Genomic DNA, 13,519 nt, shown 5'->3' with positions numbered 1-13,519 from the left:
GCTGATGAATGTGGTGTCTGCATGTATGTGGTTAGGGTTTATTATATAGATGCTTGAGAAAATTTATTGACAGTGCGAAGATGGAATACATATTTTTAAATGTCTATTATTTTAACACTTCCTGATCAACTAACTTTTTTTTTTCAATTCAGGTAAGTGTCTCCATCAAATTTCACCACACGTACAAATATTTGATCAATGAACTACTGTTTATTTGAAGTAACCATTTACCAGAATACTGAAAAAACAGATGGGGGAAATGAAGATAAGAAAGGGGTGACTGGCATCCTGCAAACACTTATACATGCCATCAGTTTTATGCACAAGTAATCCTATTGAACTCAAGTGGACTATGTGTGTGTGTACACACTTGCTGGACTGGGGTTTCTATAATAATTGTATAGTATATTTGAAATTGCCTTAGCATTATATATAAACTATTAGCAGTTCTTGAAGAAAAAATTGTGCTGGGTCATTCTTCACGTTTTCTATACAGTCATTTACAGTGCAAGTAGTGAACTTCAGACTAGCTGGAGAAATAAAATTTAGACAAAACATTAGTACCTTTTAAACTCTGCTAATACTACTTTGCATTTTTGTTGCTTTTTCTTGTTTCTTTGACATCACAAAAGTATCCTAAAATATTTAAATTGTTTGTATTGCCTTATATAAATACACAAATTGAATTCAAGAAATATATTCCTAGCCAAATATTGTCATTTATTATTATTCAGAATGTGGCAGCACCCAGAAGCTTCAACCAAGACTAGTTCCCCATTGTGCTAAGAAATTTATAAATACGTAGGAAGTCTGAGACCCTACCTCAAGGAATTTATACTCTACAGGCTCTATCCTGTGCCAGCTGAAGTCAATGCAAAATTCCCACTATTTTCAGTGGTGCAGGATGCAAAGGTCATTGCAGGATCAAGGTCTGAAACTCAATCCACTCATTTGAACCATATAGTAGTCACCATTACCTCTGCAAGTAATTCATGTTTCTGTGATATTCACAGTATCCCTTTGAATACTAACTACAGGGAATACTATGGACATTGTGGTATAAATCTACTTGGAAAAGCCTCATAAAACACGTTGTACTGGAAATGTTGAGGGGGCAATGTGTGGTAGGCTGGACTCTCTGCTGATTGTGGGATGACTGCTAATGAAATAAGTATGTGCTGGGATTGATTTCATTTCAGGTGGTGGAGGTGGGGGGAAATGACTGGATTCTGAGGTGACGTGCAAGGTGATACAAATAATTCTCCTGAGGCTCATCTAGACTCCCTTGTTCATAGCCTCTGTACCATTTTCAGAAAAATGTCTGGAGTTTGAGGACACTCACTACAATGCAGGATCAGACCCCTAGTTGTAGTTAAAAGTGATTCCACACAAAGCTCATTGCATGATTTTTCAGTGTTTTATGAAAAGATTTTATTATAATAGCTGTAGATTTAACAATGAGAATCTAAATTGCAAATGGACAATAAAAAATGTTTTTCTGACCAACTGAATTCCATCTGATATATTAATAGTAATAAATATATAACTGATTCCTATTAAAAACCGCTCCCTTGACATAACACACAAGAAATCAAAACCCATAAATGCTGCTGATTGATGTAATAAAACAATGATACCAGGCGGTGTACCTTTGACTGTATCACAAGGATTTTCTCTTCACAATTACTCAGACTCGTTTGTTGCTGTTCTAATTCCTGCCTGACATGCAATAGCTCCATTTCCTTTTCAGAGGCCTGTCTGTCTGTCTGTTCCTTCCTTCTCTTCAGTTGTATGATCTCCTCTACTAAAGCCTGCTTCTCTCTAGAATGAAGTTCTAAAGAAAGGAAAGAGTGATTTTAATGGTTTCAAGTTTTTTTCAGCATAGATAGGTTGACATTTTTATTTGTAAGCAAACATTGCTCAAATTACACATATTTGCAGGTTAACTACATATTATTTTACCCAAAGTGGATCAATTATTTCTTTAATCAAGTTAACACATAACTGCTACATGTATCCAGATCAGTGCTAACTGAAATAATGCATGATGACTGCATTTATTACTCTCCTTTAAATGAGGAATTGGAAATGAGGAACAAAAAGGTTGTTTTTTTTTAAAATCACACAAATAAAATAGTTTTATATGTTCAGCAACATACTCTCTATTATATTTCTCCTTTCCCAGGCTCCTCATAATTGTCAATTTTGCAGTCTGCCTTCACCCTCAGCCATCTACTTTCAAACGCTATTCCTGTGACTAACAGGGAAAAGCTTAGCATTGCCAACAATACAGATTACATCGGGTTCCCACTTTACAAGATGAAGATACTGTATACTTTTGAAGTGTCACATGAGAGGGAGAAGCAGTGAAAAATACCCAGTCTTTTTCATTTGTTAGCAGCATCTGCCCTCAAGTCTGAGTTACTAAAATGAATTACTTTTGTGATGTTCCTTTCTAAATAAACTAAACTAAACAGTAAAGATTTTAGACTGATATATATGTATATTGAATTCTTTCATCAGGCCAGACATATCAGAGATCCACCAGAGTTTGATAGAAAAAGACAAGAATGTAAAATTCGTGGGTTTTCCAATAAAGCCATAATGTCAATACTGGATATGACTTTTGTTAAAATGGCCGCAAGAAGGTCTCAGGGCACAGAAATCTCCCTTTGCTGTGCAAAACATCACAAACAAAAGACAAATTACATTATTCTGACTTCCATTAAATCTGTTTGTGAACAACAACAAAAAATTATTACAAGCTACAGGCAGACCAAATGAGATCTGACATGAAGATTAGCATAGAGAATTTGGGGAGGAAAGGAGAGATAGGAGAGGACTGACAAATATAGTACCTATCTATAAAAAGGGGAATAAGGACAACCCAGGGAATTATGGATAAGTAATCTTAACTTTGGTACTCAGAAAGATAATGGAGCAAATAATCAATTTGTAAGCACTTAGAAGATAATAATTAACAGTCAACATGTCAAGAACAAATCATGTCAAAACAATCTAATATCCTTCTTTGATAGGGTAATAAGCCTTGTGGATGGAGGGAGAGAGAGACAGTACATGTGTTGTATCTTACTTTAGTAAGATGCTTTAGTAAGATACTGTGTCACTGACCTCTTATTAGCTAACTAAGGAAATATACCATAGACAAACCTAGTATAAGGTGGGTGTACAACTGGTTGCAAAAATGCACTCAGAGAATAGTTATCAATGGTTCATAGTGGAAGGGCATATTGAGTGTGGTCCCACTGGGATCTGCCCTGGGTCCATAAATAATTTGGATAATGGCATACAGCGTACACTTATAACATCTGCTGACTATACCAAGCTGAGAGGGGTTGCAAGTGCCTTGGAGGAAGGGATTAGAATTCAAAACAATCTTAAACTGAATAGATGGTCTGAAATAAACAGGATGAAATTCAATAAGGACAAATACAAAGTACTAGTCATAGGAAGAAATAATCAAACAAATATAAAATGGGAAATGATTGCCTAGGTAGTATTGAAGAAAAGGATCTGGGGGTTATAGGACATATTAGCAAGAGTGTTGCAAGCAAGACCCAAGAAGTAATTCTATTTTACTCAGCACCGGCAAGACCTCAACTGGAGTACTGTATCCAGTTCAGGGCACCACATTTTGGGAAAGATGTGGACAAATTTGGGAAAGTCCAAAGGAGAGCAACAAAAATGATTAAAGGTCTAGAAAATATGACTTATGAGGAAAGATTGAAAAAATTGGGTGTGTTTAGTCTGGAGAAGAGAAGGCTGGGGGGACAGACAGACACATAACCGTCTTCAAGTACGTAAAAGGTAGACATAAAGAGAATGATGATAAATTGTTCTCCAGTCCTTATCAAATGAGGACAGGACAAGATGTAATGGCCTTAAACTGTAGCAAAGGAAATTTAGGTTAGACATTAGGAAAAACTTCTTAACTGTACAGGTAGTTGAGCACTGGAACATGTTACCTACGAAAGCTGTGAAATCTCTGTCATTGGCGGTTTTTAAGAAAAGGTTAGAAAAACAGCTCTCTGGGATGGTCTAGTTCAGTGGCCCCCAACCTTTTCATCTGGTGGGCACCAGACGAAGGACGGTGGCAGCAGTGGAGCATCCTCTGAAATGCCACCGAATGTCTGCGGCATTTCGGTGGCGACGCCTCCTGATGACGTCACTTGTTGGCGGCAAGTGGCGTCATCGAAAGGCGTCGCTGCCGAATTTCTGCAGTGTTTTGGTGGCGACGCCTCTCAACAATGTCACTTGCCGCTGACAAGTGACATCATCGAGAGGCGTCACCGCTGAAATGCCGCAGAAATTCGGCGGCATTTTGGTGGATGCTAGACTGCCAGCCAAGACGCGGGTGCATTTAGAGGTGCCCGTGGGCACCGTGTTGAGGACCCCTGGTCTAGTTAATACTTAGTTCTGCCTCAGTGCAGGGGACTGGACTAGATGACCTGTAGAGGAGCTATTTATTTTCTTGTTCAAAGAGAAGAAGGGGATATTAAATGCATGTAACAACATGTATAAGAATTACAAACTAATAATGACCAGAGGCACTTGGGAATTAGTTATAAGTTTAATAAAATAAAACAATAGGAAAAAGTGTATAATGTTTCCCTTTCTCCCACTTTTCAATATATTTATTTTGTCTTTTTAGAACATAAGGTCTTTGAGGCAGGGACAATGCATCTTCATAAGTGTGTCTACAGTGCCTACCACATTCAGGACACTATTGCAATTCAGACACGTTACGAATAGTTTGAAAGATCTGGCTCAATTACAGCATGTAGCTAAGGTGTTCAGAAGCTAACTGGGCCCAGAGAACAGGTGGGGCAGGGTCACAGTATCCTCAAGTGATAAGGCCACAGGTTCTGCTTTATTCTCAAGGCTGAACAGCTAGAACAGCCCATGGCCTGGGGAGAGGAAGAATATCATCCACAGGTGGAAAACTCAATTGAAGCTGCAGAAAGGGGGGAAACTCTATAAAAAAAAAAGGTGGTGGTGGGGGGAGTGCTTACTGGAGGAACACAGGGGTAGACACTCCTGCCTCATGAGCTCTCTGCTTCCCATTGACAGCCAGAAGGAGATGGGAGCTGATCAGCTTCCTCCTCTCCCTTCTCATTAATTTAAACCCTGGCCAACCGTTTTACCATTTTTGGAAACTCCTATTCCAATTTTAGCTTCTCTACCCTGCTGTCTGTTAGGATACTGTGGTTTTTACTGATCACCTGTTTTGGGGTTTCCATTTGAGCCAAACTGTCAGACACATGGTGGATTTTTCACTTTCCTCACAGCATCAAGAACAGCACAGTTAGATTAAATAGAAATAGGGCTTAGAATTTAATATCAGTACTTTGTGTGATTGCTTAACTTGTTGGAACTTGTACACCGTGTTCAGTGCAGATAAGAGACCAAAATGGCCAGCTACCAGAAGTAAAACAGATCTGGAATTTGGATAGTGGACCTTAAGAAAAGGCAAAAACAATGAGGAGTCCTTGTGGCACCTTAGAGACTAACAAATTTATTTGGACATAAGCTTTCATGGGCTAGATCCCATTTCATCAGATGCGTGGAGCAGAAAATACAGGAGCAGGCATAAATACATGAAAAGATGGAGTTGCCTTACCAAGTATGAGGTCAGTCTAACGAGACAATTCAATTAACAGTAGGATATCAAGGGAGGAAAAATAACTTTTTTAGTGGTAATGAGAGTGGCTCATTTCAAACAGTTGACAAGAAGGCGTGAGTAACAGTAGGGGGAAATTAGTATGGGGGAAAATTAGGTTTAGGTATCCCCTTAAGAAAAGGGGATACCTAAAGTCTTCACAGATCAAGGTCCCTCTTTTAGTACCCTCTGTCTTCCTTTTGAGGGGGTGTATGAAATGATTCAGCAGAGTGAATTGAGTCTTAGGGGTAGAGAATTATAGGGCCACTTCCTGCAGCTCCCATTGGCTGGGAATGGCAAACTGTGGCAACTGGGAGCTGAGGGGCTCTGTGCCTGTGAATGCTCCAGGTAAACAAAATGTCCCAATCCGCCAATGGCTTACCCTGACAGGCCGGGAGCCAAAGTTTTCCAACCCCTGAAATATAGGGTCAGCTTATGAAAGGGTCATACAGTTTTTGCTATTTTTACCTATCCATTTTGGGAGATGTCGGCCTATAAACGAACGGGCTAATGAACGAGTATATATGGTACATTTTACATCACGCAATTTTTCTGTTTGATTTAATAAGAAAATACAGCTGAACAAAACAAAACAAAACAGCCTCCATGTATCTATAGTTATGTTGCATATTACTATGAGTAGGGCCCTACCAAATTCATGGTCCATTTTAGTTAATTTCACAGTCATAGTATTTAAAAAAAATCATAAATTTCATTTATGCTATTTAAATCTGAAATTCCACGGTGTTGTAATTGTAGGGGTCCTGACCCAAAAAGGACTTGAGGGAGGATCACAAGGTTACTGTAGGGGTGGTTGTGTTACTGCTACCCTTACTTCTGCACTGCTGCTGGCAGTGGCCCTGCCTTCAGAGCTGGGCGGCTGGAGAGCGGTAGCTGCTGGCCGAGACTCCAACTCTGAAGACAGAGCTGCTGCCAGCAGCAGTGCAAGAAGTAAGAATGGCATGGTATGGTATTGCCACCCTTCTACGCTGCTGCCTGCACAGCTGGGCACCTGGCCAACAGCTGCTGCTCTCCAGCTGCCCAGTGGCAATACCACAACCCCCTTAAAATAACCTTGTGACCCCCCCGCAACTTCCTTTTGGGTCAGGACTCTCCATTTGAGAAACACCAGTCTCCTCTATGAAATCTGTATATTACTGTATAGGGTAAAAGCACACAAAAGACCAGATTTCACAGGAGGATACCAGATTTCACGGTCTGTGACATGTTTTTCATAGCCATGAATTTGGTAGGGCCCTAACTATGAGGTTTGATCTGGCTTTTTCCCTGCTTACCACAATTTTGGTTGTGGTAAACCACAAAAAAAAGCTGTTGATTTGAAGTGGCAATACACAATGTTACCACTTGATGGTGCCAAATATATTTTTAAAAAAGCCTTTAAAAAATAAATCACATTTTGCAATGCTGTTTAAGTTGCATGTGAACCTCCATGGTTCTATGGAAAAAACATATAGAGTTATAGTTTAATATAACAGATATTTATAGGTTAAACTTGCTTGAAATTTACCAACCCACTTTTTTCTTTACATCTCTATGATCATCTTTCTTCCTTGTTCATATGACTAGAGTTGGATGCAACTAAGGATGCATTAAAACTGCAGTATTCACATCTGTTGTGCAAAACATATACATATTCACTAAAAGAAAAACTAAAGGTAAATCCTTTAAACATCTTAGTGAGCAGTAAATTGCATACTGTATCTATTTTATTTGATTGCCCTCTTGATTATTACATGAAAGAAATTGTTCAACAACAATATTCTTGGAACACTTGAGATACAGGACCCATTTAAATACTTCATATATATAGTATAGAAAATTAAAATTATACTCTATTGACCATGCACAGAAAAGTGACATTAACCTGTATGGTTTCTGCAATATTTACAAATGTTCATGTGCAAACCCAGTAACCTTCATAATTATATACTACCTTTTCATGTCTAAAATCCTTCACAGACAGCTAATCAATCACATTACCATTAAGAATTAACACCATTGGCCTAGGGACACTGCTTATCTTTTTTGCATTTGGACTCATCATTCCTTTAAGCAGCCAGGGTTGAAAACATAAACCAAAAAACAAACAACAGCCCTACCTGTCCCTTCCTCCCAGTGTTTGGGACTGTTGCAGGTCGAAATTAAAGTCTCAAAATTTCTTTTATGGCTAAGAGACCTAACTAAAGACAGTGAATTATACTAGAGAGGTTCCCCTATCAGCAAGGTAGCCAATCGATTCTAGTCTTATGTCTAGTTTTGAGCAGTGCTGAGTTACTATACTGTACTTTATATGTAATTTTAATAGAGTTTATATACCCCATATATATACACAAAAAAGTTCATCCCCAGATGAACCAGGAAGGGATCAAAGATGTATGTCTCAAAGGCCTTAAGTCTTGCCCTGTGAGCTGAATTTCTGCTTCTCCCTCAGAGGGGAAAGGGGGGGGGGGGAAGGAGTAGCTTGTAGTAAAAATCATAGAGATAATCTCCTACTATTTCTGCCTTTTCACTGTCTTGAGCCTCCTGCCTATATCTGGATTTAGTGAGGGAGCTTTGAAAGGCAGAGAGGTCACCCAGTCTTGGCGGATGGCTGGACAGGGAAACCACAGAGCCACTGCCTGGCTGGACATTTCAGATGTACCAGCCATCTGACAGACAGATTAAACTTGCTTGAAATTCACCAACCCACTTGAGGGAGTTACAGTCTGCTTTTCTGAAATCTAGGGTCCGTATTCTGCTGCTTTCCTTTCTTCCTATCTCATGGTCACTGACTCCCAGGTTCCCATCCACTTTTGCTTCCCCTACTAATTCTTCCCTGTTTGTGAGCAATAGGTCGAGAAGAGCTCTGTCCCTAGTTGGTTCCTCCAGCACTTGCACCAGGAAATAGTCCCCTACACTTTCCAAAAACTTCCCGGATTGTCTGTTCACCTCTGTATTGCTCTCCCAGCAGATATCAGGGTGATTGAAGTCCCCCATGAGAACAAGGCCCTGTGATCAAGTAACTTCTGTTAGTTGCCTGAAGAAAACCTCATCTACCTCATCCCCCTGGTCTGGTGGTCTATAGTAGATTCCCACCACGACACCACCCTTGTGGCTTACACTTCTAAACTTAATCCAGAGACTCTCAGGTTTTTCTACAGTTTCATACCGGAACTCTGAGCAGTCATACTGCTATCTTACATACAATGCAACTTCCCCACCTTTTCTGCCCTGCCTGTCCTTCCTGAACAGTTTATATCCATCCATGACATCCACCAAGTCTCTGTTATTCCAATCACATCATAATTCCTTGACTGTGCCAGGACTTCCAGTTCTCTCTGCTTCCAAGCTTCTTGAATTTGTGTATAGGCACTTAAGATAACTTGCTGATCATCCTGCTTTCTCAGTATGAGGCAGGAGTCCTTGTGCTCTCCTGCTTCCTCTTGGTATCCCACTTAACCTCATGGCTTTGGTCTTCTTCCCCTGGTGAAGCTAGTTTAAAGCCCTCCTCACAAGGTTAGCCAGCCTGCTTGTGAAGATGCTCCTCCCTCTCTTCATCAGGTGCAGCCCATCTCTGCCTAGCACTCCTTCTTGGAACACCATCCCATGGTCAAAGAATCCAAAGCCTTCTCTCGGACACCACCTGTGTAGCCATTCGTTGAGTTCCACGATTTGACGGTCTCTACCCAGGTCTTTTCCTTCCACAGGGAGGACGGACGAGAACACCACTTGCACCCAAACTCCATTATTCTTCTTCCGAGAGCCATGTAGTCTGCAGTGATATGCTCAAGGTCATTCTTGGCAGAATTATTAGCGCCCATGTGTAGAGCAGGAAGGGGTAGTGATCAGAGGTCTTGATGAGTCTCTCCGTCACATTGTGAATCCTAGCTCCTGGCAAGCAGACTATCACCTGTACTTAGCTACATGAATTAATATAAGGCAACTGTCTGTTTTTCCACCATTCACAGATGATTTGCTATGCATTTCAAAGAGATGAATACAGAGATATCCCATGCTTACAATTCATTTAAATACTAGGATGTTCTTTTGATCTCTGAATTATCTGTTGATTACATTGTTGACCGCTACTCATATATATGTAAATACACAAAAACACAAACATTATCTCTCCATATGTCTTTAAGGGTTGAATTTCAGTCATTTATTCTGCAGGATGTTTAACCCTTTCTGTCCATGTGACACAGTGGGTTATAGATTGTTGTAATAAGCCATAAATCCAGTGTCTTTATTAAGACCATGATTTTCTCAGGCTCCACTTCTCTGGGAGAAAGTTACTCTCTACTACACTGGAAATGTCAGGTTTTATGGCTTTCCTGACCAGAAGATACAGCTGTCAATGCCTCCTCCTAATAGCTTAGTGGGCCACAGGTATCAGCTCCTCTATCCAGGCCTGGCACTTCCAGTAGTCTTTCCCACTCAGCCCAGTCAATGGACCCAAAGAAGAGCTCTGTATAGCTCAAAAGCTTGTCTCTGTCACCAAAAGAAGTTGGTCCAATAAAAAAAATATTACCTCATCTACCTTGTCTTTCAAATATCCTGGGATCATCACAGCTACAAAAACACTCCCATTGAATAAGCTGACAAATGCTTCACACTGAGAAATGATCTTTAGTTCACAGTTTCAAAGAACCATAAGAGACAGCCCAGGCAGAACAAAGTGAACCATAGAAGGCAGCACAGGCAGAACATGGTACTGAGGGAGTTGCCTGATGTGATTGCAGAGCCATTGGCAATTATCTTTGAAAACTCCTGGTGACTGGGGGAGGTCCTGGACGATTGGAAAAGGCAAATATAGTGCCCATCTTTGAAAAAGGGAAGAAGGAGAATCCAGGGAACTACAGACTGGTCAGTCTCACTTCAGTCCCTGGAAAAATCATGCAGCAGGTCCTCAAGGAATCCATTCTGAAGCACTTGGAGGAGAGGAAGGCAATAAGGAACAGTCAATATGGATTCACCAAGGGCAAGTCATGCCTGGCCAACCTGACTGCCTTCTGTGATGAGATAACTGGCTCTGTGGATATGGGGAAAGGGTGGACGTGATATACCTTGACTTTAGTAAAACTTTTGATACGGTCTCCCACAGTATTCTTGCCAGCAAGTTAAAGAAGTATGGGCTGAACTAATGGACTGTAAGGTGGATAGATCGTTGGGCTCAATGGGTAGTGATCTATGGCTTCATATCTAGTTGGCAGCCAGTATCAAGCGGAGTGCCCCAAGGGCTGATCCTGGGGTCGGTTTCATTCACTATCTTCATTAATGATCTGGAGGATGGCGTGGACTGCACCCTCAGCAAGTTTGCAGATGACACTGAACTGGGAGGAGCGGCAGATACACTGGAGCGTAGCGATAGGACACTGGAGCGTAGGGATAGGATACAGAGAGACCTAGGCAAATTAGAGGATTGAGCCAAAAGAAATCTGATGAGGTTCAATAAGGGCAAGTGCAGAGTCCTGCACTTAGGAAGGAAGAATCCCCTGCACTGCTACAGACTAGCGACCAAGTGGCTAGTCAGCAGTTCCGCAGAAAAGGACCTAAGGGTTACACTGGGTGAGAAGCTGGATATGAGTCAACAGTGTGCCCTTGTTGCCAAGAAGGCTAACGGCATTTTGGGCTGTATAAGTAGAGCATTGCTAGCAGATTGAGGGACGTGATCATTCCCCTCTATTCAGCACTGGTGAGGCCTCATCTGGAGTACTGTGTCCAGTTTTGGGACCAACGCTACAAGAAGGACATGGAAAAATTGGCAAGAGTCGAGCGGAAGGCAACAAAAATGATTAGGGGGCTGGAGCATGTGATTTATGAGGAGAGGCTGAGGGAACTGAGATTATTTAGTCTGCACAAGAGAAGAATTTGATAGCTGCTTTCAATTACTTGAAAGGGGGTTCCAAAGAGGATGGATCTAGACTGTTCTCAGCAGTACCAGATGATAGAACAAGGATTAATGGTCTCAAGTTACAGTGGGGGAGATTTAGGTTGGATATTAGGAAACTTTTTCACTAGGAGGGTAGTGAAGCACTGGAATGGGTTACCTAGGGAGGTGGTGGTATCTCCTTCTTTAGATGTTTTTAATGTCAGGCTTGACAAAGCCCTGGCTGGGATGATTTAGTTAGGGATTAGGTCCTGCTTTGCGCAGAGGGTTGGACTAGATGACCTCCTGAGGTCCCTTCCAACCCTGATGTTCTATGATTCTAACAGAGAAATTGCCTTATGTTAATTTGTGTGAATGATTAATGATGATACTTAGGAAATGAGGGTCTATTGTTCGCCAAGGGACTCCAACTTGTCAAAGGCCTGAAATTGTGTAAAGATCCTAGGATCCCAGTCCTTTGTACCTCAGCTTCATCAGGGGAAGTTTGAGTCACCAGATTGAGATCCCGGTTATGCTGGTACTCTCTGAATATGATATTGAACATTAGACTACAACCTATGGACTAAATTGTAAAAGAACTCTTCGCAACTACAAAGCTCACCATCTCTGTTATGTATCTAAACCTTAAGAACTGAACTCATGTCTGTATGTATATTGATCTTTTAACCATATTCTCTCTCTTTTCTTTTTTAATAAATTTTAGTTTAGTTAATAAGAATTGGCTGTAGCGTGTATTTGGATAAGATCTGGAATATTCATTAACCAGGGAGGTAATATGTCCGATCTTCTAGGATTAGTAGTACCTTTTCTTTTATATGATGAAATAAGATTTTCAGAAATCTTCATAATATTTGATTTGGTACCTGGATGGAGACCTGAGCCTGGGTTACTTTAAGGGAACTGTGTTGTTGGTTTCTCAGTAACCAGTAAGGTATAACAGATTTACAAAGCCAAAACTAAACAGCTTCTAAGTACTGACACATCCATCAGCTTTGGGATTTGTCTGCCCCATTCTTTGCAGTTCACCCTAATTGAGCGACCTCAGCTGGCCCCCATGGGGACCCCAGTCACAACCACTAAGCCTCCTTTTTGTCCTGTGACTACAGGTGTGTTAAAAGGCCACTTCACCTCCACCCTCAGAATATGTACTAACTACTTATGCTAAACCATCTAATCAATCTTATATTTAGCTGTGACACTCTGAGTACCTTTTCCAGACGTGAAGAAGGAGTTTGTGTAGCACAAAGGCTTGTCTCTCTCACCAACAGAAGTTGGTCCAATAAAATATATTACCTCACATATCTTCTCTCTCTAATTATTCACTGAGAGACAAAAAGGAACTAGACAACCAGGATACAGAGTGCCTGTAAAGAGCGAGGGATTGGCACCAACTCTCGATTGATCCATTTCTACCACAGGAAAGGACTCACCCGTTGTCCACACTAGTGCCACAGTCACAGAACTTCGGCTGCTTTTCTGGAACCTGAAACTCTGCAGTTTGTGCCACTCAAGGTATTAAAAAAAAACAAACAAACAAAAAACAAACACTAAACACATTCAGATGTTGACATTTGATTCCTGAAAAACAATTACCAGCTGCAATATTGATCTGGTTATTAATTCGTTCTCTATCTGTTTTCAGCATATTTAAACTGGCTTCCTTTCGCTTGAGTTCCAAATGAAGGCCATCAGCTTGGGACTGTAATTCCTGTAAAAAAATAAATATTTTTGTGGTGAAAGTATGTTTAATTATTACTAAATATTTCCACAAGTGTCAAATGCTCATTTATTCTGGTCGGCTGCATCTCAATTCAAATCAATAAAAATTTAAAAAGAAACTAAACACAGATAAATGCATTCAGATACAAATTGCATATTTACAGTGTCAGCATTCCAACCATCTGTTTCAAATGTCTATTATACTCACACTGAACGCAGTTAAGTTCAGA

The 13,519-nt window shown here is 40.6% G+C and overlaps 1 protein-coding gene and 1 long non-coding RNA gene across 2 annotated transcripts in view; one reads left to right on the top strand and one right to left on the bottom strand.

The window, feature by feature from the left end:
• Positions 1 to 1,507, top strand: part of LOC115648527 — a 32,245-nt gene extending 30,738 nt beyond the window's left edge. The window contains exon 2 of the long non-coding RNA XR_003999582.1: positions 153 to 1,507. This is a non-coding gene — a long non-coding RNA (uncharacterized LOC115648527). The remainder of the gene's footprint in view (positions 1 to 152) is intronic.
• LOC115648524 (golgin subfamily A member 6-like protein 1) overlaps positions 1 to 13,519 on the bottom strand; it is a 46,882-nt gene that overhangs the window by 21,214 nt on the left and 12,149 nt on the right. Inside the window, exons 4-5 of the mRNA XM_030556224.1 lie at positions 13,164 to 13,278; positions 1,650 to 1,834 (exon numbers count right to left, since the gene is read on the bottom strand). Of these exons, the coding sequence (XP_030412084.1) occupies positions 1,650 to 1,834; positions 13,164 to 13,278 (300 nt within the window). The remainder of the gene's footprint in view (positions 1 to 1,649; positions 1,835 to 13,163; positions 13,279 to 13,519) is intronic.

The sequence above is a fragment of the Gopherus evgoodei genome, chromosome 3, assembly GCF_007399415.2.
Source record: "Gopherus evgoodei ecotype Sinaloan lineage chromosome 3, rGopEvg1_v1.p, whole genome shotgun sequence".
In the NCBI taxonomy this organism is placed as follows: domain Eukaryota; kingdom Metazoa; phylum Chordata; order Testudines; family Testudinidae; genus Gopherus; species Gopherus evgoodei.
Note: the sequence above shows the minus strand (reverse complement) of the source record. Positions and strands in the feature narration are given on the sequence as shown.